We start from the raw sequence: 22903 nt of genomic DNA on the forward strand, positions 1-22903 counted from the left end.
CTGTGTTATTTTAATTAATGTAACCTACGTAAATAAAAGCCTTACCTGAAAACGCTTCGTTTGTTTCAAATTACGTTTTGAGCAGGAACTGTGAGTAGACAGAGATAAATAAAATAACTGTGCACATTAAATCCCCTGTCCATGTTTTTTTCCATGTATATGAACACTCTCAGAGCTCATGTTAAAAGTATTATTTACATAGCAATTAAAGGTAGTAATGATATAACCATGAGGTTACGAATGAGGTTGAATTAAAATTTGGGGTATTTTCATTCTGTATGATATGTTAAATTGGCTTATAATGTATAGAGCCTGTTTTTCGATGTTTTCTTAGACAATCCAAGCCCTCGGTATCACATTGCATTTAAACCAACATACACAGAAACAACGTCGTGATTCACGGCATTAGTTATAGTTATTTTCTAATAAGAACATATACAGTTCTAGTTTTAGGAGAGCTGGGAAGATGTCCCTTCTGTAACTATTATACATGTGCGCGTTTATTAGATTATTTAGGTTTAGCAAAAATACATATCCTTCTGCTTGTTACCATATGCAGGGGGCGTTTGACGTTATTGGCAAAATGAATTGGGTCTAGCATATAAGGTTACAGTTATTTCAAGCTGGATTTTATGACTGTTGCTCAATACAGTAAACTACGGTTATAACGAACTCAAAGGGACTACTAATTTTAGTTTGTTATAACAGTAATTCGTTATAAGCATATATACAGCATAACACAGCAAATAGTCGGGACTAAAAAGTGAGTTCGTTATATCCGTCAGTTCGTTATAAGCGTGTTCGTTATAACCGTAGTTTACTGTAGTTGTCTGAAAGTATTACAACATTCAAGGCCTCAGTAAAGCTTCATGGTAGACACGTGAAGGACATATATAACATTGTGTCACTGGAGGGGGAGGATACACCCACCTTTTCGCGAACGCTTGGTATCATCACAATTTGATAGTGATTCATAAACACTAGTTGATAGTCGGAATCGTACAATGAATTCTACTTTTTTTTATCATGGTGGAAATGTTGTTTGTCGCTTTATGCGACGGCGTCAAGGAAACAAACCAGACATATCACGTTATAGAAAAACATCCAGTCACACAACAGCGTATTAACGGGGCAGCACGTCGTGCCGTTATAAGCTCGTTATTGGGAGGCTGTGGCAGCGGTACAAAACAACTCTGCCGGGTACCACCGGTGGGGCAGGATACGCTAACCTTTTCTGGAACACCTGATATCATCATTATTTGATAGGGATTCACAAGCACTTGCTCTTGATGACGGAATGGTAAATCGAATTCTTTTTGGCAGAGATTACTTACGAACATGGAAAGGTCTTTGAAAGGCATTTAAATTGGATACACACAAGGAGAATATATGGATGTCAACTTCTTTATTATGAGGAACACAACGTGTCGGAGTATATGCTTACTCCTTCAACAGGTGAATGAATGTTACTTACTTACTTACTTACTTTGGAGATTTAACGTGCGCTTTCCGACTGATGCGTATTTCGCACTTGGGCCCGGCCAGGCCATTTAATGTGTTTCCGAAAGGGGCGAAAGTGGTCTGTGCAACCCAAGAGGGGGGGTTTAGGGGTTGCTTATATAGAATTTGGGAATTTTGAGATTTGGAATAGATGCCGATGGGATTGGGGAGGAGAACTAAAGGAGCTGGGTATGGTGGATGTTTGTTTGTTTATGTGATTTTGATTTGGTAGGTTATTGTGTTTTTAGATGCGTTTTATTAGTTCCGTTTTTATTAAGAATACGCCTAAGGCCTTGAAGTTTTCTAGTTTATTTTGTGGGTTTAGTATTGCTTCTAGAGTTAGAGCCTTGTTTAGATTGAGGGTGGTTTGTAATGCGGTTCGATGTGTTAGGTAGTGTGTGCAGTGGATGAGTGCGTGTTCTGGGGTTTCTGGTTGTTTGCAGTGTGGGCAGTTACCTGTAGTGTGTTTTTAAAAATTTTTTAGGTGGTTATTTAGGTTGCAGGTGTGTCCTGTTTGGAGTTTAGTGATTACTTTGTCGATTTTTTTGGATGGATGGAGAATTTTTGGTTTGGTTAGTGGTTTGCTGAGCACTTTTTTGATTTGGCTATTTGAGTTTAGATATAGGTTATGCCATTTTTTTGTGATTTTTTGCTTGTTTACACTTTTAATTTCTGATTTTGAGATGGGTAAGTTTAAGCTTATTTCTGGGATTTTGAGGGATAGTTTAGCTGCTTTATCGGCGTTTTCATTACCGTATATTCCTACGTGGGCGGGTATCCACAAGAAGGTTATTTGTTTGCCTGCCTTAGTTAGGTCGTTGGAGCTTTTAAGTATTTGATTTATTAATTTAGGTCGGTTTTTGGTATTTTTGTTTTGGAGGGCTTGCAGTCCACTCAGGGAGTCGGTAAGTATTAGGATTCTTTTGTGTTTTTTGGATTCTTGATTATGGAGGGCTGAGGCCATGCCCATTAGTTCTGCCGTGAATATTGATTGGTTGTTTGGGAGTCGGAAGGATTGTGTGGTTTTAGTTGGTTGTGTGGTATGGACTCCGAAACCTGTATGTTTTGAGGTCGGATGTGAGGATCCGTCCGTGTAAATGTGACACCAATTTGGCCAATTTTCGTGTATGTACGCTAGTGTGGTAGTTTTAGCTATGTTTGGGTCGGTTTGTTTATTTATTTAGCTAGCTAGTGTTGTGTCTATTTTGGGTATTTTAAATTTAGGGGTGAAGATATTCGATTGTTTGCAGTTTTGTTTAAGATTTTTAATTTGGTGTTCATTGAGGTAGTTTGTTATTCTTTGGGATATTGGGGTAAGTAAGGGGTGTTGACGAGCTAGAGCTTGGTTTTTGGGGCTGATGTTTTGGTTTATTAAGTTTTGGATGAGAGGGTTTGATTGGGACGCGGCCCAGAAATTTAAGCTTAGCTGTTCCCTGCGTAGACTTAGTGGCATTTCTCCTGTTAAGGCCTGAAGTGAGGTGTAGGAGGTGCCATGTTGGGTGCGTGTAATTAGTTTGAGAGCCTGATATTGTATTGAGTCAAGTGAATGAATGTTATGAGGCAGAGAGCATATATATGTACATGTAAGGACAACAACATTAATAAGATAACAAAAGGTGGAAAATAACAAAGGGTAGAAACTAACAAGGGAAGCCAACAGATGATTGGCGCTGATAGGTGATTTAGCAATAGACAATGGAAGCCAACATTTTACAGTAACTAGCGCTGATGGTATGGAAGTTATCATAGATAAGTAATAGGTAACGGGCACTGGGCAAACTGGAGGCCGGAGGTAATTAGCACTGATGGAAGTGGGCCTTTTGTTTGCCTAGGTGCTGGATCTGATGTTTGATTATTCTGCAACTGGCATGATGGAGGATCTTGTGGACGGGTGAAGAAAATTGAAAACCTCTGGGAACAAGGTTGCTATCTCGGCAACGGAGTAGGAAGCTCAGGTGGTTGTTGGACTAAACACTTTTTCTGATAGTCTTGATTTGTCGCTTATATTTGTATATGCTCAAACACTATTCGTCACGGAAAAAAATACTATTCGTCACAACACAGATGCAGGATGAAGACGAACATGATGATGCCATATACGCCAGTGTGTCATGACCGCCATAAAAAGTAGGTCACATTCTGCTGGTCCAGCAATTTCATCACCACTGACATCACGTAAAGCCAATTCATCAACGTCAGTAGTCGTCAGTTCTGAAATCCTATGAGAGCAGCTTCAGTGCCTTTCTCAGTGATGTAGGCGTGTTTACAGGCGGCGCCAGGAATGTATTGAGTAAGCTGCTGTAGTGTATAATTAAATAATAATAGATTTGGTAATGCTTTGTACATCTTCCCGAGGCAAGGGTGTTAACTGACTTTAAAAGTTTAGTTTCCACCCTGGAATTCCTGGGCTCGACCGTAGCACAACCAGTGGTTATTATGAGTTATGTCCCTTATGAGCCTCTCCTATGGACCAATCCGATTCCATCTACATGAAAAGGTTTGGAAAATATCTGTTGACAACGAGTTGGCGGTGTACATGCTTTGCAAATCTTGCAATCGACCGAAATTTGCACGACAGTTTACGAACCGGATTTTGATTTCGTTGCGAGATTTTGATTGGACTATGCGTAGACTCGTTAGTCCAGCCAAAATGTAACTCCATAATACCAGCCTAGTTCGGCAAGGATGGACACTGGACTTTTATAGTCAATTAACTCTCTTGCCTCGGGCAGATGCGCTTTATAATGGTCTGCGGCAGCACTACAACGACTGCGAGGGTCAGTTACACGCACAACGATACACATACATTGGCCCCCAATAAGGATACTATTCATAAGGACCTTTCATCGCTATAGAGGTGCCTCGATCTTTCATGGCGATACAGCATGTCCACACCTTGAACATGTGATCAAATCTGGGGCACGGGTGGCCCAGTTGTCTAAGGCGCCGCGATTCGCTGTGCAGAGTTGCATCCCTTGCGCACGCCGGAAACCTATTGTGGGTTTGAAAACCGGTACGCCCCAATTATGTTTCTAGGTTTGTCAGCACCATACCCGTGTGGGTTTCACCGAAGTGGTAATCGTCTGAGACCTGCATCACTTCGGGCGTTCCTCCCACGTTAATTAAGCTGACATGCCGCGATATAACTGTAATACTGTTAAACGCGGCGTTAAACCAAACTCACTCACTCACACTCTTAGGTTAGGGTAAGATCATCCTGATAATCACTGCACCAGTGGCACGGACATTGTTGACGCGGTGCTATGTGGTCTATTCGTATCACGTTTTAGGAAGATCGTCAGAAATGCTCGAGAGTTAAAAATATGTAAACCAGCGAGATCTGCGCAGTTGCAGCTGGTAGGTGAAACAGAATATCCAGTACAGCAACAACGTCTTCTTGGGATAGATCCGGTTTTAATTTGGTCTTCAGCAATCCATGCTTGTCGTTAGAGCCGACTGACGGGATCGGATCATCAGACTCGCTGAATAGTGCTATGTGCGGCGTTATACAACAATCCATCAATCAATAAATGTTCTTGGGATTCTTGTCTTGATGAATAAGAAATCCCCAATGTAATTGTTGTTTCGTGAGTACGGAAACGAGCGTATTGTTTCTTAACCCAGTACTTCATTCAGATTGTTTTATTTGGGATACAATACCTTAGTGTTATCACATGCATGTTGAGGTCAAACATGTGCTAGTTGCGTGATTCATATGAAGTGTTGAATCGAACCTTGGAGCGTAATTCGTCACTGGATAAAGGTTGGAATTGCATTCTTGTATGTCAATGATTCGGTATATCCCAATGTTGCATATAGCTTATAAAGGACGCTATAGTTTGTCCAGGTTACAGAGAAATCCGTCAAATACTGGTAAGAATATTGCTTTGTTTTTGTAATTGGAAAAATATATACTGTCAGTCCATCATCAAGCATATATTTATTTACTGATCTACAGATGAGACTGGCACATGAAACAGCACAGTAGTCGATGATGACAAAACAGGACAGCTGTTTGAGGCCTAAACTTGATTAACCGTTTTTCTTTGTTCATTTAGAAAATGAGTATGATGCTCCTGACAGACTTCGTACGTGGAATTGTTACGCCTGTAACGCTGATCGTTCTGGTATCCATAGTAACAGGTTTGTTTTCTGACTTATTTTTAGAGAAATCCCAATGTATCAACTGTATGCTGAGGATGTGCCTTGTTACAAAAAATCCCTTTACATAATACCTGTCCTACCATCTTAATGCATCTCAATAATCCTCATATACTCTCTCATGGACAGATTAGAAACTATCTGAAAGCTTATGAAGGTTAGATTGCTCACGTAGATATGAAGCCGGTTTGTTAACAACTTCCATTGACGTGTAGCGATCATAAAAGTAAATAGTAGTATTTATCCAAGGAACATTTCAATATACTGGCAAATTTACAATATCATAATACATTTTCCTAAATGCCACTCTCCAAAATATGGTTACGCTTCATTACGTCCAAATGTACCTGTCAGTAAACTATAACGCTTATAACGAACTGACGGATGTAACCAACATTTTTATTGTCCCGTCCATTTGCTCCAATATGCTGTATATATGCTTATAACGAACTACGGTTATATAGAAAAAATATCAGTGGCCACGTAGTTTCTTGTATATGACACATAAGCACATCAATATATCTTAAGCTTTCTCAAGGTGTTCAGTACATGTACATGTGTATTGTGTGGATAGCCTCGATAGATAGCATCATGTATTACATAGTGGACAACTGAGAAGAAAGAGGAATGACGATTGTTTTCCACCAAGGGGTAATGCTACTCTATACAAAATAAAATAAAATACTACTCACGATACTTACAAATAAGACATGTTCATTTCGTCTAATGTGAACTAAACCATACATTATCTTTGGCTTGACACCATAGACAGTCTCTGTAACTTTTTCAGAAAATGTGAAAACTGAACCATCATAATATTTAGTGTGTTAATTGAAAACAGTACTTTACATTATTTCGTTCTCAATCGACAGCTTCCTCTACCAGCACACTATGTTCCACCTGTGATAGTTACAACGTGATCTGTGTTGACGGTGTGTGTCTACCTCGCTGTGTCAATGTGACGTCATCTGGAAAGTGTCTCCAGTGTCGGGACTCCAGGTTCTATGGTAAACAGTGTGAACATGACTGTCCAGACACCTGTCTCAACTCTCGCTGTCAGATGAACAACAGCCTGGTTGTGTGTGCAGAGGGATGTGTGGCCGGCAAGAAGGGAGATAACTGTGGTGTGAACTGTCCTACAGCCTGTACACAGTGTGAACGTTATGGTGATGGTTGTACAGGGCCATGTCAGAAACCCCGGTATTACGGTCCACACTGTAGAACACCTTGTTCCTCCAGCTGTGCAGATGGATGTAATAGGATCACGGGGGAGTGTGTCAGCTGTGAGCCAGGTTACACAGGGGACAAGTGCGATGTTACCTGCCCCCCCAACTGTGGAGATGGATGTGATAAAGACACGGGGGAGTGTGACAGCTGTGAGCCAGGTTACATGGGGGACAAGTGCGATGTTACCTGTCCCCCCAACTGTGGAGATGGATGTGATAAAGACACGGGGGAGTGTGGCAGCTGTGAGCCAGGTTACACAGGGGACAAGTGCGATGTTACCTGTCCCCCCAACTGTGGAGATGGATGTGATAAAGACACGGGGGAGTGTATAAAGTTAGGTGAGCATTGTTATCATCATTAAAAGAAAAATGGAGAATTTATAGAAACAGTATGTTAAATCATGATGGTACACAGTGTGACAAACAACAGACGAAAACGTCACTTCGATAACATCATTCTCCAAATATATCGGACGCTGCTCCGTGGGGTAGTTACAATGTAGTTGGCCTATAGATGTTCCATGTGTGTACAATGTGTGAAACATATTCTTAATGTCAACCGCCGTGATATACCCGGAATATTTCTAGAAACGGCCGGTGTTTATCAGTAATGTATGGTGCACTGCTTTGACGAATAAAAGATGATTGATCGCCCAATGGAGCTGATTGGTGTAGATGTCTCAGACATGTCGGGTTGATATTTGACTTAAAAGGTTGGTTCTTTTGTTGTTTACCGCCACACTCAGCAATGCCTGGTGAGGTGAGGTGAGGTGAGGTGAAATGGGGTTTAGCATTTAGCGTTGCACTTATATGTATACTGAACCAAATTAAAAACTTCACAATCCTAAAATTTTAACATTTTGACCAGTTATCATTGTGGGCCCTTATTGTGTATTTAAACAGTAATGGCCACGTATTGTCTTCAGATAAATCGATCAGGTGCAGGTGCAGGTGAATCGATCAAAATCATGTGCACAGCACTATAGTGGCGAAAGTGGTTTTTCACGTGCAACTGGTCACGTGGCCATAATACCGCACGTGTTTTCAGCCATACTTGTTAGCAGTCATTAACAAAAAAAGAAAAACACAAGAAAACAAAAGACTTTACGGCCATTTATCATGCCACGCCTTTCAAATGTGCAACGTGAACGTGCCATCGGCATGTTTCAGACGGGAACGTCCGTAGCTGAAGTCGCAAGGACGATGGGTTGTAGTCGACGGACTGTTTATGATTTACAGACGCGTCTACAGCAAACGGGTACAACCGCTGATCGCCCTCGGCCAGGTCGACCACGTGTGACGTCACATGCAGAGGATCGTCAGATTGTCTTACTTCACCTCCAGAACCGATTTTTGACGGCTACATCAACCAGAAATAAACTGTTTAGGGGTAGACTGAGTGCGCAAACTGTTCGAAACCGTCTGAGATCTGCTCACCCTCAAGCACGACGGCCATACTGCGGGCCGATTCTGACTCAATTCCACAGACGTCAACGTCAATTGTGGGCACAGCGACACTTACGATGGACTCAGAAGAATTGGAATCAAGTCGTCTTCAGTGATGAATCCCGATTGAATCTTCGATTTGCTGATGGTAGGGCGAGGGTGTGGAGGCGCCGTCATGAACGTTACGCCCAGTGTTGTGTACAGGAAGTTGACAGATTTCGAGGCGGAAGTGTCATGGTGTTGGGTGCTTTCTGTGACAATGCACGTTCCAGGCTTCTTGTCATCCGTGGCAACCTCAACGCTGCTGCTTACTGCGACCAGGTACTGGCACCATAACTTCTGCCTTTTATGGCAACACATGGACCCGGTTTGATTTTCCAACACGACAATGCCAGACCCCACACACCAATTTTGACAAGGAATTTCCTTCAGAATGCGGCCGTCAAGGTCTCCCGACCTCAATCCCATCGAACACGTCTGGGATGCTCTTGACAGAAGTCTGCGCACTCTCCAGAACCAACCACAGAATTTGCAAGATCTTGGCACCATTTTGCAGCAACAATGGCGTCGTCTTCCCAATCATGTGTTCACAAGCATCACAAGGTCCATGCGGAGGCGTTGTGTGGCAGTTGTCAACGCACATGGTGGCCATACACGCTACTGAACTTGTGTGCCATCAGATTCTCGTGCTTGGGACTTATGATTTAAACTGTTGATGTTATTACCGAATACCGTAGGTGCTTGGAACAAATTATGGTTACCACCGTTAATAAAAATACATCTTTGGACATTAATGATTAAAAGTTACCTTCTCTGATACATTTGTCCGTTGTATATCATATATGGGATTACTTTTAAAAATGTGAAGTTTTTAATTTGACTCAGTATATAATGCGATGTGCATGCACGTGTGTGTGTGTGTGTGTGTGTGTGTGAGCTATGTTAGTGAGCTCGACCACCCGTTTTCGCTAATCGCCTCCAACGACAAACATATGTTGCTCAAGACCAATTCTAACCCGGATCTGCATCGGTCATTGTGTGAGGCAGCCAAGGGAGATCGTTCTGATTTTAATGTTGTTCAGCAGGTTGTATTTTAGAACGAAAGGTGAAATACACAATATATATAAGTCAAAGTCAAGGGGTATTCCATAGTGGAATCAAAAGCAACTATTTGGGAGGCATTAGATATTGTAGAGACAGTCTTAAGATTTTAGTTCTTGTTTTCTCAAACCAGCCGTATGCACTGCAGGTAGTAGGCACTATTGTAGACTCGGTCCTCTGCTTCCTGTCGTGCTATCTCCGTCACAATATGTTACGTCTCGTGTTGTTCAAAAGCAATATGCAGGAGCTATGGTGCGCTTGTGGTTGTGTTTTTGTAATGGACCAGGAAGAATTTACAGTTTTGACCATGAGTCAACTTAAGGGTCCATTTCAATATAACAGAGAACTTGGTTAAGGATCTTGCTGTACAGAATGTGAAAATGATTTGATATTGTATCCAGGATCATTGAAGTAGATTGATTCAGTATAAGTCATAACACGTTTGGCAATACAACATTTGCCATTGTCTGGAAGTAGTAGTAGTTGCTATAGACGGAGAGATTGACATTAATCAGAGTATGAATACCGCTCCGGTTTAACTTGTTTTTAGAGCATTGGTCACCTGTATTATGATAAAAACTGCCCTTTTCTATCTATATGTTATCTACAGGAGAACCAACTTTCGAAATTACCACTGGAATCCTGGCGATGGTTATCTTTCTAGGAATTGTGATATTCATCCTGCGAAGGTTTCCGATATGTGTGGAAAGGTGAGAAGATCATTTCACCCACAATGCCAAATTCAGGCTATATATAACTTTTTGTACCATGGATTTCAAAACATAAACGTATTGTATCAATGTATCACTGTTGTCTTTAAAAGGATAATCTTCATTCATATGAACGGATCTGTCAACATTTTAAGACACTTTATTACAGGTATGATAAGTTTATTATCAAAGTCATATCTGGTGGTCCAAAATGGCTCATATGCTTCCTCATCTTGTCGTCAACATCTGCCTACATTGTGAAATTGCTGTTTGCAGACATGGTTCCTCAACGTCGCCTCCTCCAGAAACTAGTACACAGCCAGGATCTGCTGGCAACTCTGGGAATAAACACGACAGTAATGACTGGACAACTAAGTACTGGGAAATACATGACAGAGATGTAAATTCCACATCCTCCTGCTCAAAGACGACTCACAACGAAGTAATACAACTACGAAGAAAGAATTATGAAATTAGGAAACCATTAACAATTGATGAACAGCCGAACGTTCTTGGACGCTCAAGGACAACCAAGAGACCCCTTTCAGAGCCAACAGCTAGCACAACGTCATCGTTGTCGTTGTTGGGTGCAACATCACATGTCAAAGGTGACGGTTTGAGGTCAAAGTCAGTCCATGATGAATGTGATATCACTATATCGCCAGAAGTCCAGGAATTGATAAGGAAAACTGATTCGATCATATTCATTGAGCAAAACTGCGACTTATCAAAAGTGAGTGCCACTTATTTAAGTCCAAAAGCTGACACGTGTTATGAACTGCATCATACAAATGAGTTAGGGAATACTGACTGATGCCACAGTTAGCAATAAGTCATGATCATCTATATCACGATGTCTTTGAAATAAACGAGGTGAGGTGAAATTGGGTTAAACGTCTCGTCCAAGATTATTGCATTTATATAGCGACGTCCATGCACGTGTGTGTGTGTGTTTGTGTGTGTGTGTGTGTGTGTGTGTGTGTGTGGCTGCTTGTACTAGTCCGGACTGATGCCGATTTATAATGCTAGCTCACTGAGATAAATGAATACCCAACTCAGACACAGTATAATGCCGAGCGCCAGACAGGGTAACAACAAGTACCATCTTTTAACGTCTTTTGGTATGACGCGGCCGGAGATCGAACCCCGGACCTTCTGCTCTCCGGGCGGACGTTTACCACAAGACCACGGAAGCGGTCTTGAAATAAACGAGCATCGACTACGCAAACCAGTGACAAAAGGCAGCCGGTAATATGTCATCTGTATCTTGATGGCTTTGAAATTAACGAATATGGACTAGGAAAACCAGAGACTTAAAGCATAAGCAACTATCAACGCCACCGGGTACGATCACTCGCAATCAACCGAATTTAAAAGAGTCTCACGACACCTATTATGTCACCTCTTATGACAAGCATTGGGTGCTGGGGATATATTCCTTCCCGAAATCCCAAAGTGGTGCATACCATAAAAAATGCACACACGCTTTCAACTTCTCTTTATATAAATGTATCTCTTATATTGCTTTATCAATCATTTAGTCGTTCCCAGTTTATACCTTCAGGTAAAACAGAGATATAAAAAAATACATGAAATATTCTGAAATATCTTGATAACGCTATGGTTCACGACCCCGTTTATATTAATAATCACTTGCATCCATTGCAATATATTTGGGTGTTACCAAAATTTATTTCGGGGTTAAAGTTTTTGGAAGCAACTACTCATCATGTATTTACGTATATCTGTTTTACTTGATTGTCTGAAGTGATCATGGGATAAACAATTACACTAATGCAGTGTACTGAGCCATGTATATTATTTTCGTCTTCTTATTTGTTTTTGCATCTCATGAGTTTGCTATGTACAAATGTATAAAATTCCCTTTGTATTATTTCTTTCTACCAGTGTAGTGACTAATCAGAATAAACATCTATCTATTCTTTGTGAAAAACGTTTACTATCAATTTTGCAATTGATTAATAACTTATTATATGCGCTTTCGATCGAAATTCAAATTACCTTGGTCCAATCCCGAGGTAATAGAGAAAACATAGCACAAGCTCACAGATTCAGTGAACATACGGCTATTACATTATAGTATATTTATATTTGAGTTGAGGGCTACAGGCATTAAATTAAGTCAATCACTAAAACTGGCTCATTCACGTTTCTTCCAACACTGAAGGTAATTTTCTCAGGGCATATTTACACCTAAACACACAAATCCAGATATTAACTTTTTGAAAAAAAACCCTTTGAATTTATTAAAATCAGAATGTACATAGTTCGTAATTCACATGACACTGCTGAAGCCATTATCACGGCCTTTGACATCGAAATGTTAGTATTAAGGATTGGCCACAGTGTGAGGATTTCCGTTTTGAGTGCCTTGATCCATCAAGGAAATACATATCATCATTGTGTGGGATTATGCACACATATATAAATCCCGTTAAAAGTATTAGCAAGAACAAAAAGCGTCTTCTAGATGGTGTTACATAGAGGTTATTATACGAGTGAGTGAGTGAGTGAGTTGGGTTTAACGCCGCTTTTAACAGTATTCCATTCATATCACGGCGTGTCAGCTTAATTGTGGGAGGAAAGCCCGAAGTGATGCAGGTCTCAGACGTTTACGACTTCGGTGAAACCCACGAGCACAGGTATGGTGCTGACAAACCTAGAAACATAATCGGGGCGAACCGGGATTCGAACCCACAATCATAGGTTTCTGGCGTGCCCAAGGGACGCAACTCTGCACTGCGAATAGCGGCGCCTTAGACGACTAGGCCACCCGTGCCCCTGGTTATTATACAAGCATATGTGTCATAGTGATATTATGGTACGAGTGTCATACTAATATTACGAAACGAGTGTATTACCCGAGCGAGAGGGAGAGTCAGGGTAATACATGAATTCTTACACGAAGTTCGTAAAATAAGTACGATACACATGCGAGTGTGATAATTTCTTTATTACCCATTATTTCGTAATCCTTTTGAGTTCCCCTCAAAGAATAATCTACTGATCACGATCGTCGTCTTAGAAAGCTAAAATTGTCGAATGACGTCAATTATCTTCAGCTATGACGTCGTTTCTCGTGTGACGCCATTCCGACCTTACGTAACAATACGATTCGAATGACGTCAACAATGCCGGCCAGATGATGTAAACAATGCACTGGTGGGCGTGAAGTTATATTTGCACTAGTGCACATACGACTTTTATGAACTCGGTTATTTCTAACCTTATGGGTAATATACTGGAAAACAGAACTACCACGATCCAAATGTATGTAGGACGTATACGTCGTATCACATTTGACCGCATCATGAAGCAACTAAACAATAGGTTTGTTTGAACAGTTTCCAGATCAAAGTAGTTGATTGAAACCTATGGATCATGTGGTACATTTTCATTGAGCTAGATAAATGAGCCTGTGTAAGAAGTTTCGAATATTCTTACAGATAATTTAAAGTGAAACAGTATTCCAGAGCGCCATCGTCCACATCATTCGAACAATGTGCGATGTACATGTAGTATTGTTGTTCTCGAGAGGTCAAAGTCAACTTACGGAAGAGAGTTTATGGATGTCAACTTCTTTATTATGAGAAGTGAGTGAGTTGGGTTTAACGCCGCTTTTAAAAGTATTACAGTTATATCACGGCGTGTCAGCTAAATGTGGGAGGAAAGCCCGAAGTGATGCACGTCACATCAGACGTTTACCACTTCGGTGAAACCCACGAGCACGGGTATGGTGCTGACAAACCTAGAAACATAATCGGGGCGAACCAGGATTCGAACCCACAATCATAGGTTTCTGGCGTGCCAAAGGGACGCAACTCTGCACAGCGAATCGCGGCGCCTTAGACGACTGGGCCTCCCGTGCCCCCTTTATTATGAGGAACACAACGTGTCGAAGAATATGCTTACTCCTTCATCAGGTGAATGAATGCCATGAGGCAGAGAGGATATAAATGTACATGTAAGGAAAACAAAAGTAATAAGATAACAAAGGTGGAAACTAACAGGGGAGGCCAACAGATAATTTCCGCTGATGGGTGATGAGCAAAAGACACTGGATACATGGTTATGGAAAACTGGACAACTGGACAATATGCTCTCTGCCTCATAGCCTTCATTCACCTGATGAAGGAGTAAGCATATACTCCGAAACGTTGTGTTCCTCATAATAAAGAAGTTGACATCCATATATTCTCTTATTATGTGTATCACTTCTAAGTGTCATTCAAAGTCTTGAAAGTCAACTTATTTCCTCGGGGCACGGATGGCCCAGTCGTCTAAGGCGCCGCGATTCGCTGTGCAGAGTTGCGTCCCTTGGGCACGCCAGAAACCTATGATTGTGGGTTCGAATCCCGGTTCGCCCCGATTATGTTTCTAGGTTTGTCAGCACCATACCCGTGCTCGTTGGTTTCACCGAAGTGGTAAATGTCTGAGACCTGCATCACTTCGGGCTTTCCTCCCACATTAAGCTGACACGCCGTGATATAACTGGAATACTGTTAAAAGCGGCGTTAAACCCAACTCACTCACTCACTCACTCATTCACTCAACTTTTTTCCTGATATATAGCTAGCTTTTGGTTTACGGTTGAAATAATAATGCTAAAATGCAGTATCTGAAAATTCAAAGTGCAGTTCTGTTTCAATGAATGACTTGTCAAACACAGACATGTTATTGGCACACGCTCTTCTAAAGTTTGTTTTCCTTCCATAGTTTAATTTACGAGGAATGTGTATAGAGTTAATGTACCTTGTGTGCTGAACTGAGATAGGATTATTATGATATAATCCAACCAGAGACGAATTGTTGTGCAGTGTTTATGGGCCGTCTACAATGCCATGCATCAAAATCGTAGCGTCTATATTAACAATGTGGTCTAAAGGTATATGATTATTAAACTGTTGTGTAAAATAAATATGATATATGCATCAGGTCAAAGTTTCATAGTGCTGTCGAGTTGTTTCCCGTCGTAAACAGCCAAAGGAAGTATATATTACCGCAGTGCATTAGCGAGCAATGTATGACGATAAATAACTTTAACTTTATCAATACATATAAATGTTATAACGGGACACACTTCAACGAATATGGAACTTACACATCATTTGATAGATACAGTCTTTATTGACTACTACTATAGTCAATATGTATATTGACAGTTATTCAGCATGCATACGATGACATGGATTCTGATTACGTCTCTATTCAGAAACGTTTATAAATGTGATAATTTTCTTATGTGAATCGAGGCTATATAACTAGTCAACGGGGTTTATGAAACTGTCACTAAGGTATGAAAAGTCAAACAAGTGCTTAACTTTACTGTCGCAGTGTGATGTCATATTCACCCAGCTATGTGTCTATGTGATCTCAATATCTGGGTGCTCTGTCACATGTCTGAAGTTGTGTTTACATGACTGGGGACCTCGAAACTTCTGTATCATATTCCGTCGTAAACCCGGAATACCAAACACAACATATAACATGTGCCACTAAACCCCAATTGCCATGTTTGTTCTTGAATGTGTGTAAATCAAATCCTCATACGCGTGTCCTCTAAGACCCGTGAAGATTCCGGGGTAGAATAGGTCTTCAGCAACCCATGTTTGCCGTAAAAGGCGACTATGCTTGTTGTAAGAGGCTACGAAGGGGATCGGGTGGTCAGGCTCGCGGACTTGGTTGAAACATGTCATCGATCCCAATTGCGTGGATCGATGCTCATGATGTCAATCACTGGATTGTCTGGTCCAGACTCGATTATTTTACAGACCGCGGTCATATAGCTGGAATATTGCTGAGTGCGGCGTTAAACAACAAACCAACCAACCAACGCGTGTCCTCTAAACATTCTTTTAATACTTATTCAGAACAATATTGCCACTTTTGGCTTAGAGATTTCCACATGATGCCGAAACAATGCGACTTCTAATAACAGCCTTTTACCTAAATGTATACGGTATATTTACCTCTTCTGACTGTATCCGTTAATGTTAAGTTATCCGTTAAGTCATAAATGGATAGAAAAGTAAATGCCATCTATAATTGAAATCGTACATCTGGCACAGGTATGTCCCATAAAACTAAACACGCATATACACCAAATAGCTAAGTAACCCTAACATTAAGTTCATGCTGATGTTTCAGAATAAAACCCGCTTATTTGTATGAATAACTATGTATATGTATATAATGTAGTTTTTCTTGCTTTAGTTTCTTTTATTATAAACATGTTCGTGAATCAAGTTTTCAAGATGATTTACCGCAATCATTATGTATAAGTTAATCAAGGAAACAAACCTTACTGAACATTAACGTGTTCACATTTATGTGCATTCTTGGCAATAAACATGCATTCTTCATAAAATGTAGGCCGATGTCAATGCCATAGAGGTGATGCATATATAACTCATGGTTTGGCTGCAATGCCATGTTTCCGTCCTCATCAGAATCAAACTGATATTATAACATGCTTTTAAAACCAGGATAAATTTGATGTGTTCAATCACAACAATCACAACATTATACATTATACATTATAAGTTTAACAAAATCTCAGCATGTAATACCTACACTAAGACTATTTCACATTGATAAAATGCATATTTTAATAAAATTCTTTTATGATACACATGCAGCGAAAACCGAAGCGAGAATAATACCTTCGTTATAAGACGTACTAAATAGAACATGTGTGTTTCAGTTGAGGTGTAAACGTTTAACTTCCCTATATAAAGGAAACCAGCTTTACACCTCGACCTGTCCCGGCTGACACACTTGCCTTCACTGACAATGTCCAGCGATTCATTCAGATAGTGTCATAAGCGACCTGTTGTATGAATGACAGTTGCAAAGGACTCACTCTATTACAAGGAAAAACTGGTATTAAATTATGGTAAGTAAACCCCTTTAAAACCATTTTCTAATCAAGCTTGCCTTTCTCGTGATGTTAGTGCAATCATCAATGTCTTAGAATGCGTAATAAGGGCGTTTGGCATTTGTTAAAATGATGTACCGTATTCGACGTAATAAGCGCCCAGGGCGCTCTGAAAATTAGAAATAGGGGGCTCTTATTAAGTATTATTTTGGTGAAAAAAAGAGAGTTGAAATATAAATTTTGTGGTTTATGCTGACAGCCTGAAATGTTTAAATACGACAGATATATTTTTTCCAGAATGTAATTGCCCTTAATTAAGGGTGCATATAACACACGAGTGCGTAATAAATAAGTCTTTTGTACCTTGATCAATCGGAAGGGGTGCTAATTGGGATTGTTCTCTAGTCAATATATTAGCAAATATCGCCGTGGGGGCTTATCAGAGAGGGGCGCTGATAACGTCGAATACGGTATATTTCTTGATATACAAGGGACCCGTTCCACAAAGCGACCATATCACTAAAACGAAGTCCTATACTTTAAGATAGGCTTATGATAGTCGTATTGTTAAGATAGCTTCGTGGAACGGGACCCTGGCCCTCGAATGTCAGAGAGTGAAAGTCTATATTTCTATATTAGAAGTAATTGCAAATACACCTGGTGTCATCGCTTTTTTCAGTGATCTTACATATAATTTTCATAAATGGCAAATGGAATATGCTTCGGCAGATAATTCCTATTCCTATTCGTTTTGAACGTTTTGAATTGTATAAAGAGTATATATGTATCAGAAAGCACTTTCTAATCTTGTCTTAAACATGCATCAATTGAGTGAAACAATATTTACCACTAACATATCAGGAAGTGCTATTATTTCAATTGAGAAAAGCGGGGAGTTATATCTTGAAATAAATCACAAGGAAGATGCAGCACTGTTTTGTGGACAATACGTCACAGTCTGGAGAGTTATAAACATACTGTTTACTGTTTATTGTTCTTAACGTTAACTCAATGAATTTTAAATACTCAGTGCACAAACAAGTAATTTTATCTGGTGAACCTTAAAGCGAAATACATAGTTTGTTTTCTAATACAGGATATTTACCATCACAAAACACACTTCTTCTTTGTCGTTTTGTTTTTATATCGTCGACAAAAGTATTCGCATCTTTCACACACGGTACCTAAGCAGTACAGATGTTTCTTGAATGTGCACATTGATATAGTAGCTTACAAGGTAAGTGATACATCAGTTTCAACTTAAATTTGTTGTTGTAATATAGGGCAAATCAGAATTCTCATAATATGTTCAGATCTCCGATGGTCAATTCAATCGATCAAAGATTGACAAAGGCGATGCCATGTTTGTTTGTGAACATTAAATGTAGTACCCACATGAATTCTTTTGCATTTTGTTTGCTTTTTGCAGTTGGCCTTTACCAACCCATTTATGCCTAATCCTTAAAAAAGGATTTTTTCATGTGCATCAAGGCTTTATCAAAAACTGCTAGAACAATCTAGCCCTTTAAAACCGCCTTGTCTGTGATAATCTGATCTCTGCTTTCTGGATATATTATGTTAAAATGAATACTATTAGGCGTATGTAGTGGCATCGATTGCTGATGACAGCATATTTTAAGTGCTTGGCATTATTTAAAAAGTAATGTTTCAATCTTACATCATGATTATTCCTTTCATTGAAGGGAAATTCAGTGATGCCATCAAGGACAACATTCTCGGTGGTCCTGAACTCAGTGGTGCTGACATGTATTCTGCTGTTATTTCCCATTGAAGGTTAGTAAAGGAATAATGTTTCACATGTAGTCAGAAGCCTGGTAGATCATGGACTCATTAATTCAAACGTTTCGAGGAGTGAAATAGTGTTTCATTTGAAGGAGTAAATGGATGCTAGATAGTTTGATTACATTTATTTTATTTTTCCATTTTGCAAGGTGTTTTCTTTTGTGCTGACATCTCTTTCCTGTGTTATCTCTGCCTTTTTCTCACTGCAACGACAGCTCCTACATCAACGACACTGTGTAACGAGTGTGACGGTAACAACGTTACCTGTGAAAATGGCGTGTGTCTACTACGTTGCGTCCGTTTGACGTCATCTGGAGAGTGTCTCCAGTGTCTTGACTCCAGGTTCTATGGTAAACAGTGTGAACATGACTGTCCAGACACCTGTCTCAACTCTCGCTGTCTGATGAACAACACCCGTGTTGTGTGTACAGAGGGATGTGTGGCCGGCAAGAAGGGAGATAACTGTGCCTCTTCTTGTCCTTCGTCCTGCTCACAATGTGAACAGACAGGAGATGCCTGTATTGGACCATGTCAAAACGACCAGTATTACGGTTCACAATGTGAAACTCCCTGTCCTGATAACTGTTTGGATGGCTGTAGGAATGACACGGGGAGCTGCAAAAGCTGCGTGGACGGTTACACAGGAGAGTACTGTAATGGATGTGTGGTGGGCTACAGTGGGGGGTACTGTAACATTGCTTGTCCCCCACACTGCCTGGACGTATGTGATAAAGACAAGGGTGAGTGTGGCAGCTGTGTGACAGGTTACACAGGGACGTTCTGTAATGAAACCTGTCCCTCCAACTGTACTCCGTGTGAGCAACGTAATGGGCAGTGCATTGGACCATGCCCCGACAGCCTGTACTACGGCCCTTTCTGTTCTATACAATGCCCTACAAGTTGTGCGGGATGCGACAAGACGACAGGGAGATGCATTCTCTGTGCCGATGGCTACACACAGTGTACGGACGGTCTCTGTCAGAAGGGTGACTGTGACTCAGGTGGGTGGTACACATGAACTTTTGCCTAAACATCAAACATGTTCATATGCTATTTAATAGCTATTAAAAGTATATCGACATAAGTCTATTTGATATTGATCCATAAACACATGCTCATCATATAGTCGGAATCGAACAATCGCCTTCTATTGACTAAGAGAGGGGTTTTGTCACTTTTATTTTATCTAAAATGTAATTTTCGTTTTAGTGAGGATTTGACAAACAAGTTAAGATAAAATGATGTCTTTAAAAAGAAACAAAATGACTAGAATATAACGAAAGTACCTCCTGTCACTGTCTCCGATATAATATTATTTACATTGGTATACATGTGTGTGATATGATTTACAATGTACATGTAACCGTTTTTTTCTATTAACACGTTTCAAACGTTAGATGTGCGATGAATTAAATATTTCATCTTGTCCTTTCATTAAAAAGGGAGGGCAATATTACAATGAAGTGCATACATTATATCCGTGTTGGGAATCGAACCTGGGCTTTCTGCGTGACTGGCGAAAGGCTTTAATGACTCGCAATTGACTTGTCTTTGCATGTGTTTGTGACGTGTACCGGTGGGGCGGGATACGCTCGCATTTTCTCGAACACCTGGTTTCTTTATTATTTGATAGTGATTCATAAACACTTGCTCATGACATAGTAGGGATCGGAACAGTCGACTCTGCTTTGTGCAGATATTTCTATTGGATATGGAAGGGGTTTTGTAGCTTTATTTATATCTAGGCTACACCTCGCTTCGAACATAATAAACAGTGTACTCATATTTGTATTACTACAGGTAACACGATTTTGACTCTGAAAGTGACAGCTGGAGTGCTGGCGATGGCTGTGTTGCTTGGAACGATCTTGGCGGTGGTCATTCTGGTCAGACGCAGGAGCAAATGCCAACACGGGTAAGAATGTTAATGTACTATCATAATCACATAGCAAATACATGTTTAGAATACGTCCATAATATTAGCTTCTTGTTTTCTCATATGCAAACACAGTTGTGAATGTGAATCTGAAATTTTAGAATTGAAAGTGTTTAAATTATATGTCACTTTCAGAATAATGTGCTTGAATAATGATTCATCAACACTAAGGGGACTATTTACTAAACTGCACTTTTTTTCTCAATAGTGAGATGTCTCCCCGTCAAGACATTCCACAGGACCTTGGTCAGAGTGACAGCAATGAATACTGGGCCCACAAATACTGGGAAATACATGACAAGGAATCTGGCTCTGAATCTGGGTCAAACATCTCACCTGTGCTCCCGTTACCCTATAGACGATCTGAACAAGCCAAGGATATCCCCCTAGGAAATGTCACAGTAAGGAAACCAATGCCGTATAATACTGACGTGTCACCGGCGGCTGTGGTACACCAGGATGGACATGATTCGACTTATGAACCATTTGTTGTGGAATCGCCACAGTCGGACGTGGTGGACAGTGTCGTGGCTGGTGCAGCAGAGGAGGACATCATGGGTACGACACTCAGTAACTCTGGTCCTCGGACAAATCAGGAAGGGGGCGGAGTCATGAAGAATCCCATCCAACCTCATATTCAGCACCTTATCAGAAAGACGGAATCTATAATAGCTATTGAACAACATCTTGATTTAGCAAATATCAATGTCAAATATCTTACACCTGATAAAGTTAACACCAGTTCAAATACATTATAATTGCGTCAAAAGGATCGTGGAATCATTTTAGATGTTCTTTCATAATATGCTTGTTTTGAGTATATTCATACGTTGCAATAAATCTTTGTCAAAATTTTACTGTTTCTTTTTTGTTCGTAGTTTAACCTCGTATTCAGCAATATTCAAGCTATATGACGGTGGTCTGTAAATAATCGAGTCTGAACCAGACAATCCAATGATTGACATCATGAGCATCGATCTACGCAATTGGGATACGATGACATGCATCAACCAAATCATTGAGCCTGACCATTCGATCCCGTTAGTCTCCTCTTACTTATATACTTTGTACTAAGTTTGTGATATATGTAAAAGCAGAGTCCATTGTACGATTCCGACTATATCACAAACGTGTGAAACGTGTCATAAATACATGCAAAGACAAGTAAATTATTCACCCGAAAATACACTGGAACATATGGTACAATTCAAAATAGGGAATTGCAATGGACATCACTTTTGTCACTGATGTGTCAAATTTGGAAATACCAATGCTTCTTATCCCTTGAAATTTAGATAAGGTTGATGTATGTTGGATGTAGGATAAGCAAACACGAACATGATAAGACGTTAAACAACTTATCAATTAAAACTACAGTTTTTGTGTATGTCAAACATCTCCCCTATAATCTCCATTACTACCGGAAGTATTCCATTGTAGTGTGTAATTTACGAAACAGTCACTGTTGCAAGTTCTTCTTTGACAAGGCATTGAAAACGACTACGCTAATTTCATTCTGAAATATTAAACAGTACATATTTTAAACTACATTCGAGGCTCTACCATAATTTTGACAATGACATGTGATATATTTTTGCAAGAGGCCCACATTTACCTGAACATTTAACAAGTGAATGAAACTTGTGAGACATACATTTTTATGCATCATCGAACGCCATGTTTTATAAGACGTGCACACACACACACACACTCACACACACACATGTATGTAATACTTAACCAAAATATGTGTATATCTCACAGGTATATGTACATGCCATAGTGTTTATGTTACAGTTGATGTGTAAAATGTGATCTCAATATATAAAATGCCTTAATATTTCTGTCATTTTACACATTGACTGCATATGTTTTCCCCTGCTTATCAGACTACACGAGGAAGACCTCCGAATACAATCATCTGACACGAACACTATTTTAGAGTAAAATCACATCTCACTCTTTGGAAAGTAGCATATAAATGCATTTAATAATAATCCCACATTAACTGTTTACATAATGATGTAATGATTTCGACACTTAATTTGATCAATCTTGAAAGATAATAAAAAAACAACAACAGCTATTTAAGCTTCCTGCAATTGATTGTTGATGTGTATTC

General features: G+C 40.0%; 3 protein-coding genes across 3 annotated transcripts in view; all 3 read left to right on the forward strand.

Moving 5' to 3' along the window:
* Positions 1 to 7249, forward strand: part of LOC124153042 — a 33803-nt gene extending 26554 nt beyond the window's left edge. The window contains exons 13-14 of the mRNA XM_048399317.1: positions 3333 to 3391; positions 6571 to 7249. Of these exons, the coding sequence (XP_048255274.1) occupies positions 3333 to 3391; positions 6571 to 7249 (738 nt within the window). The remainder of the gene's footprint in view (positions 1 to 3332; positions 3392 to 6570) is intronic.
* A 2461-nt stretch (positions 7250 to 9710) lies between these two features.
* Positions 9711 to 11071, forward strand: LOC124153047. Its single transcript, XM_046526157.2, has 2 exons — positions 9711 to 10144; positions 10421 to 11071. Exons 1-2 carry the CDS (start codon positions 10032 to 10034, stop codon positions 10956 to 10958), a joined length of 651 nt encoding a protein of 216 aa, XP_046382113.2. The 5' UTR covers positions 9711 to 10031; the 3' UTR covers positions 10959 to 11071.
* Positions 11072 to 16937: 5866 nt separating this feature from the next.
* LOC124153075 (multiple epidermal growth factor-like domains protein 10) lies at positions 16938 to 21631 on the forward strand. The gene is made up of 5 exons (XM_046526212.2): positions 16938 to 17060; positions 18746 to 18836; positions 19061 to 19846; positions 20646 to 20760; positions 20990 to 21631. Exons 1-5 carry the CDS (start codon positions 17058 to 17060, stop codon positions 21537 to 21539), a joined length of 1545 nt encoding a protein of 514 aa, XP_046382168.2. The 5' UTR covers positions 16938 to 17057; the 3' UTR covers positions 21540 to 21631.
* The last annotated feature ends 1272 nt before the right edge of the window (positions 21632 to 22903 follow it).

Source organism: Haliotis rufescens, unplaced genomic scaffold, assembly GCF_023055435.1.
Source record: "Haliotis rufescens isolate VD_foot unplaced genomic scaffold, xgHalRufe1.0.p SCAF_2, whole genome shotgun sequence".
NCBI lineage: Eukaryota > Metazoa > Mollusca > Gastropoda > Lepetellida > Haliotidae > Haliotis > Haliotis rufescens.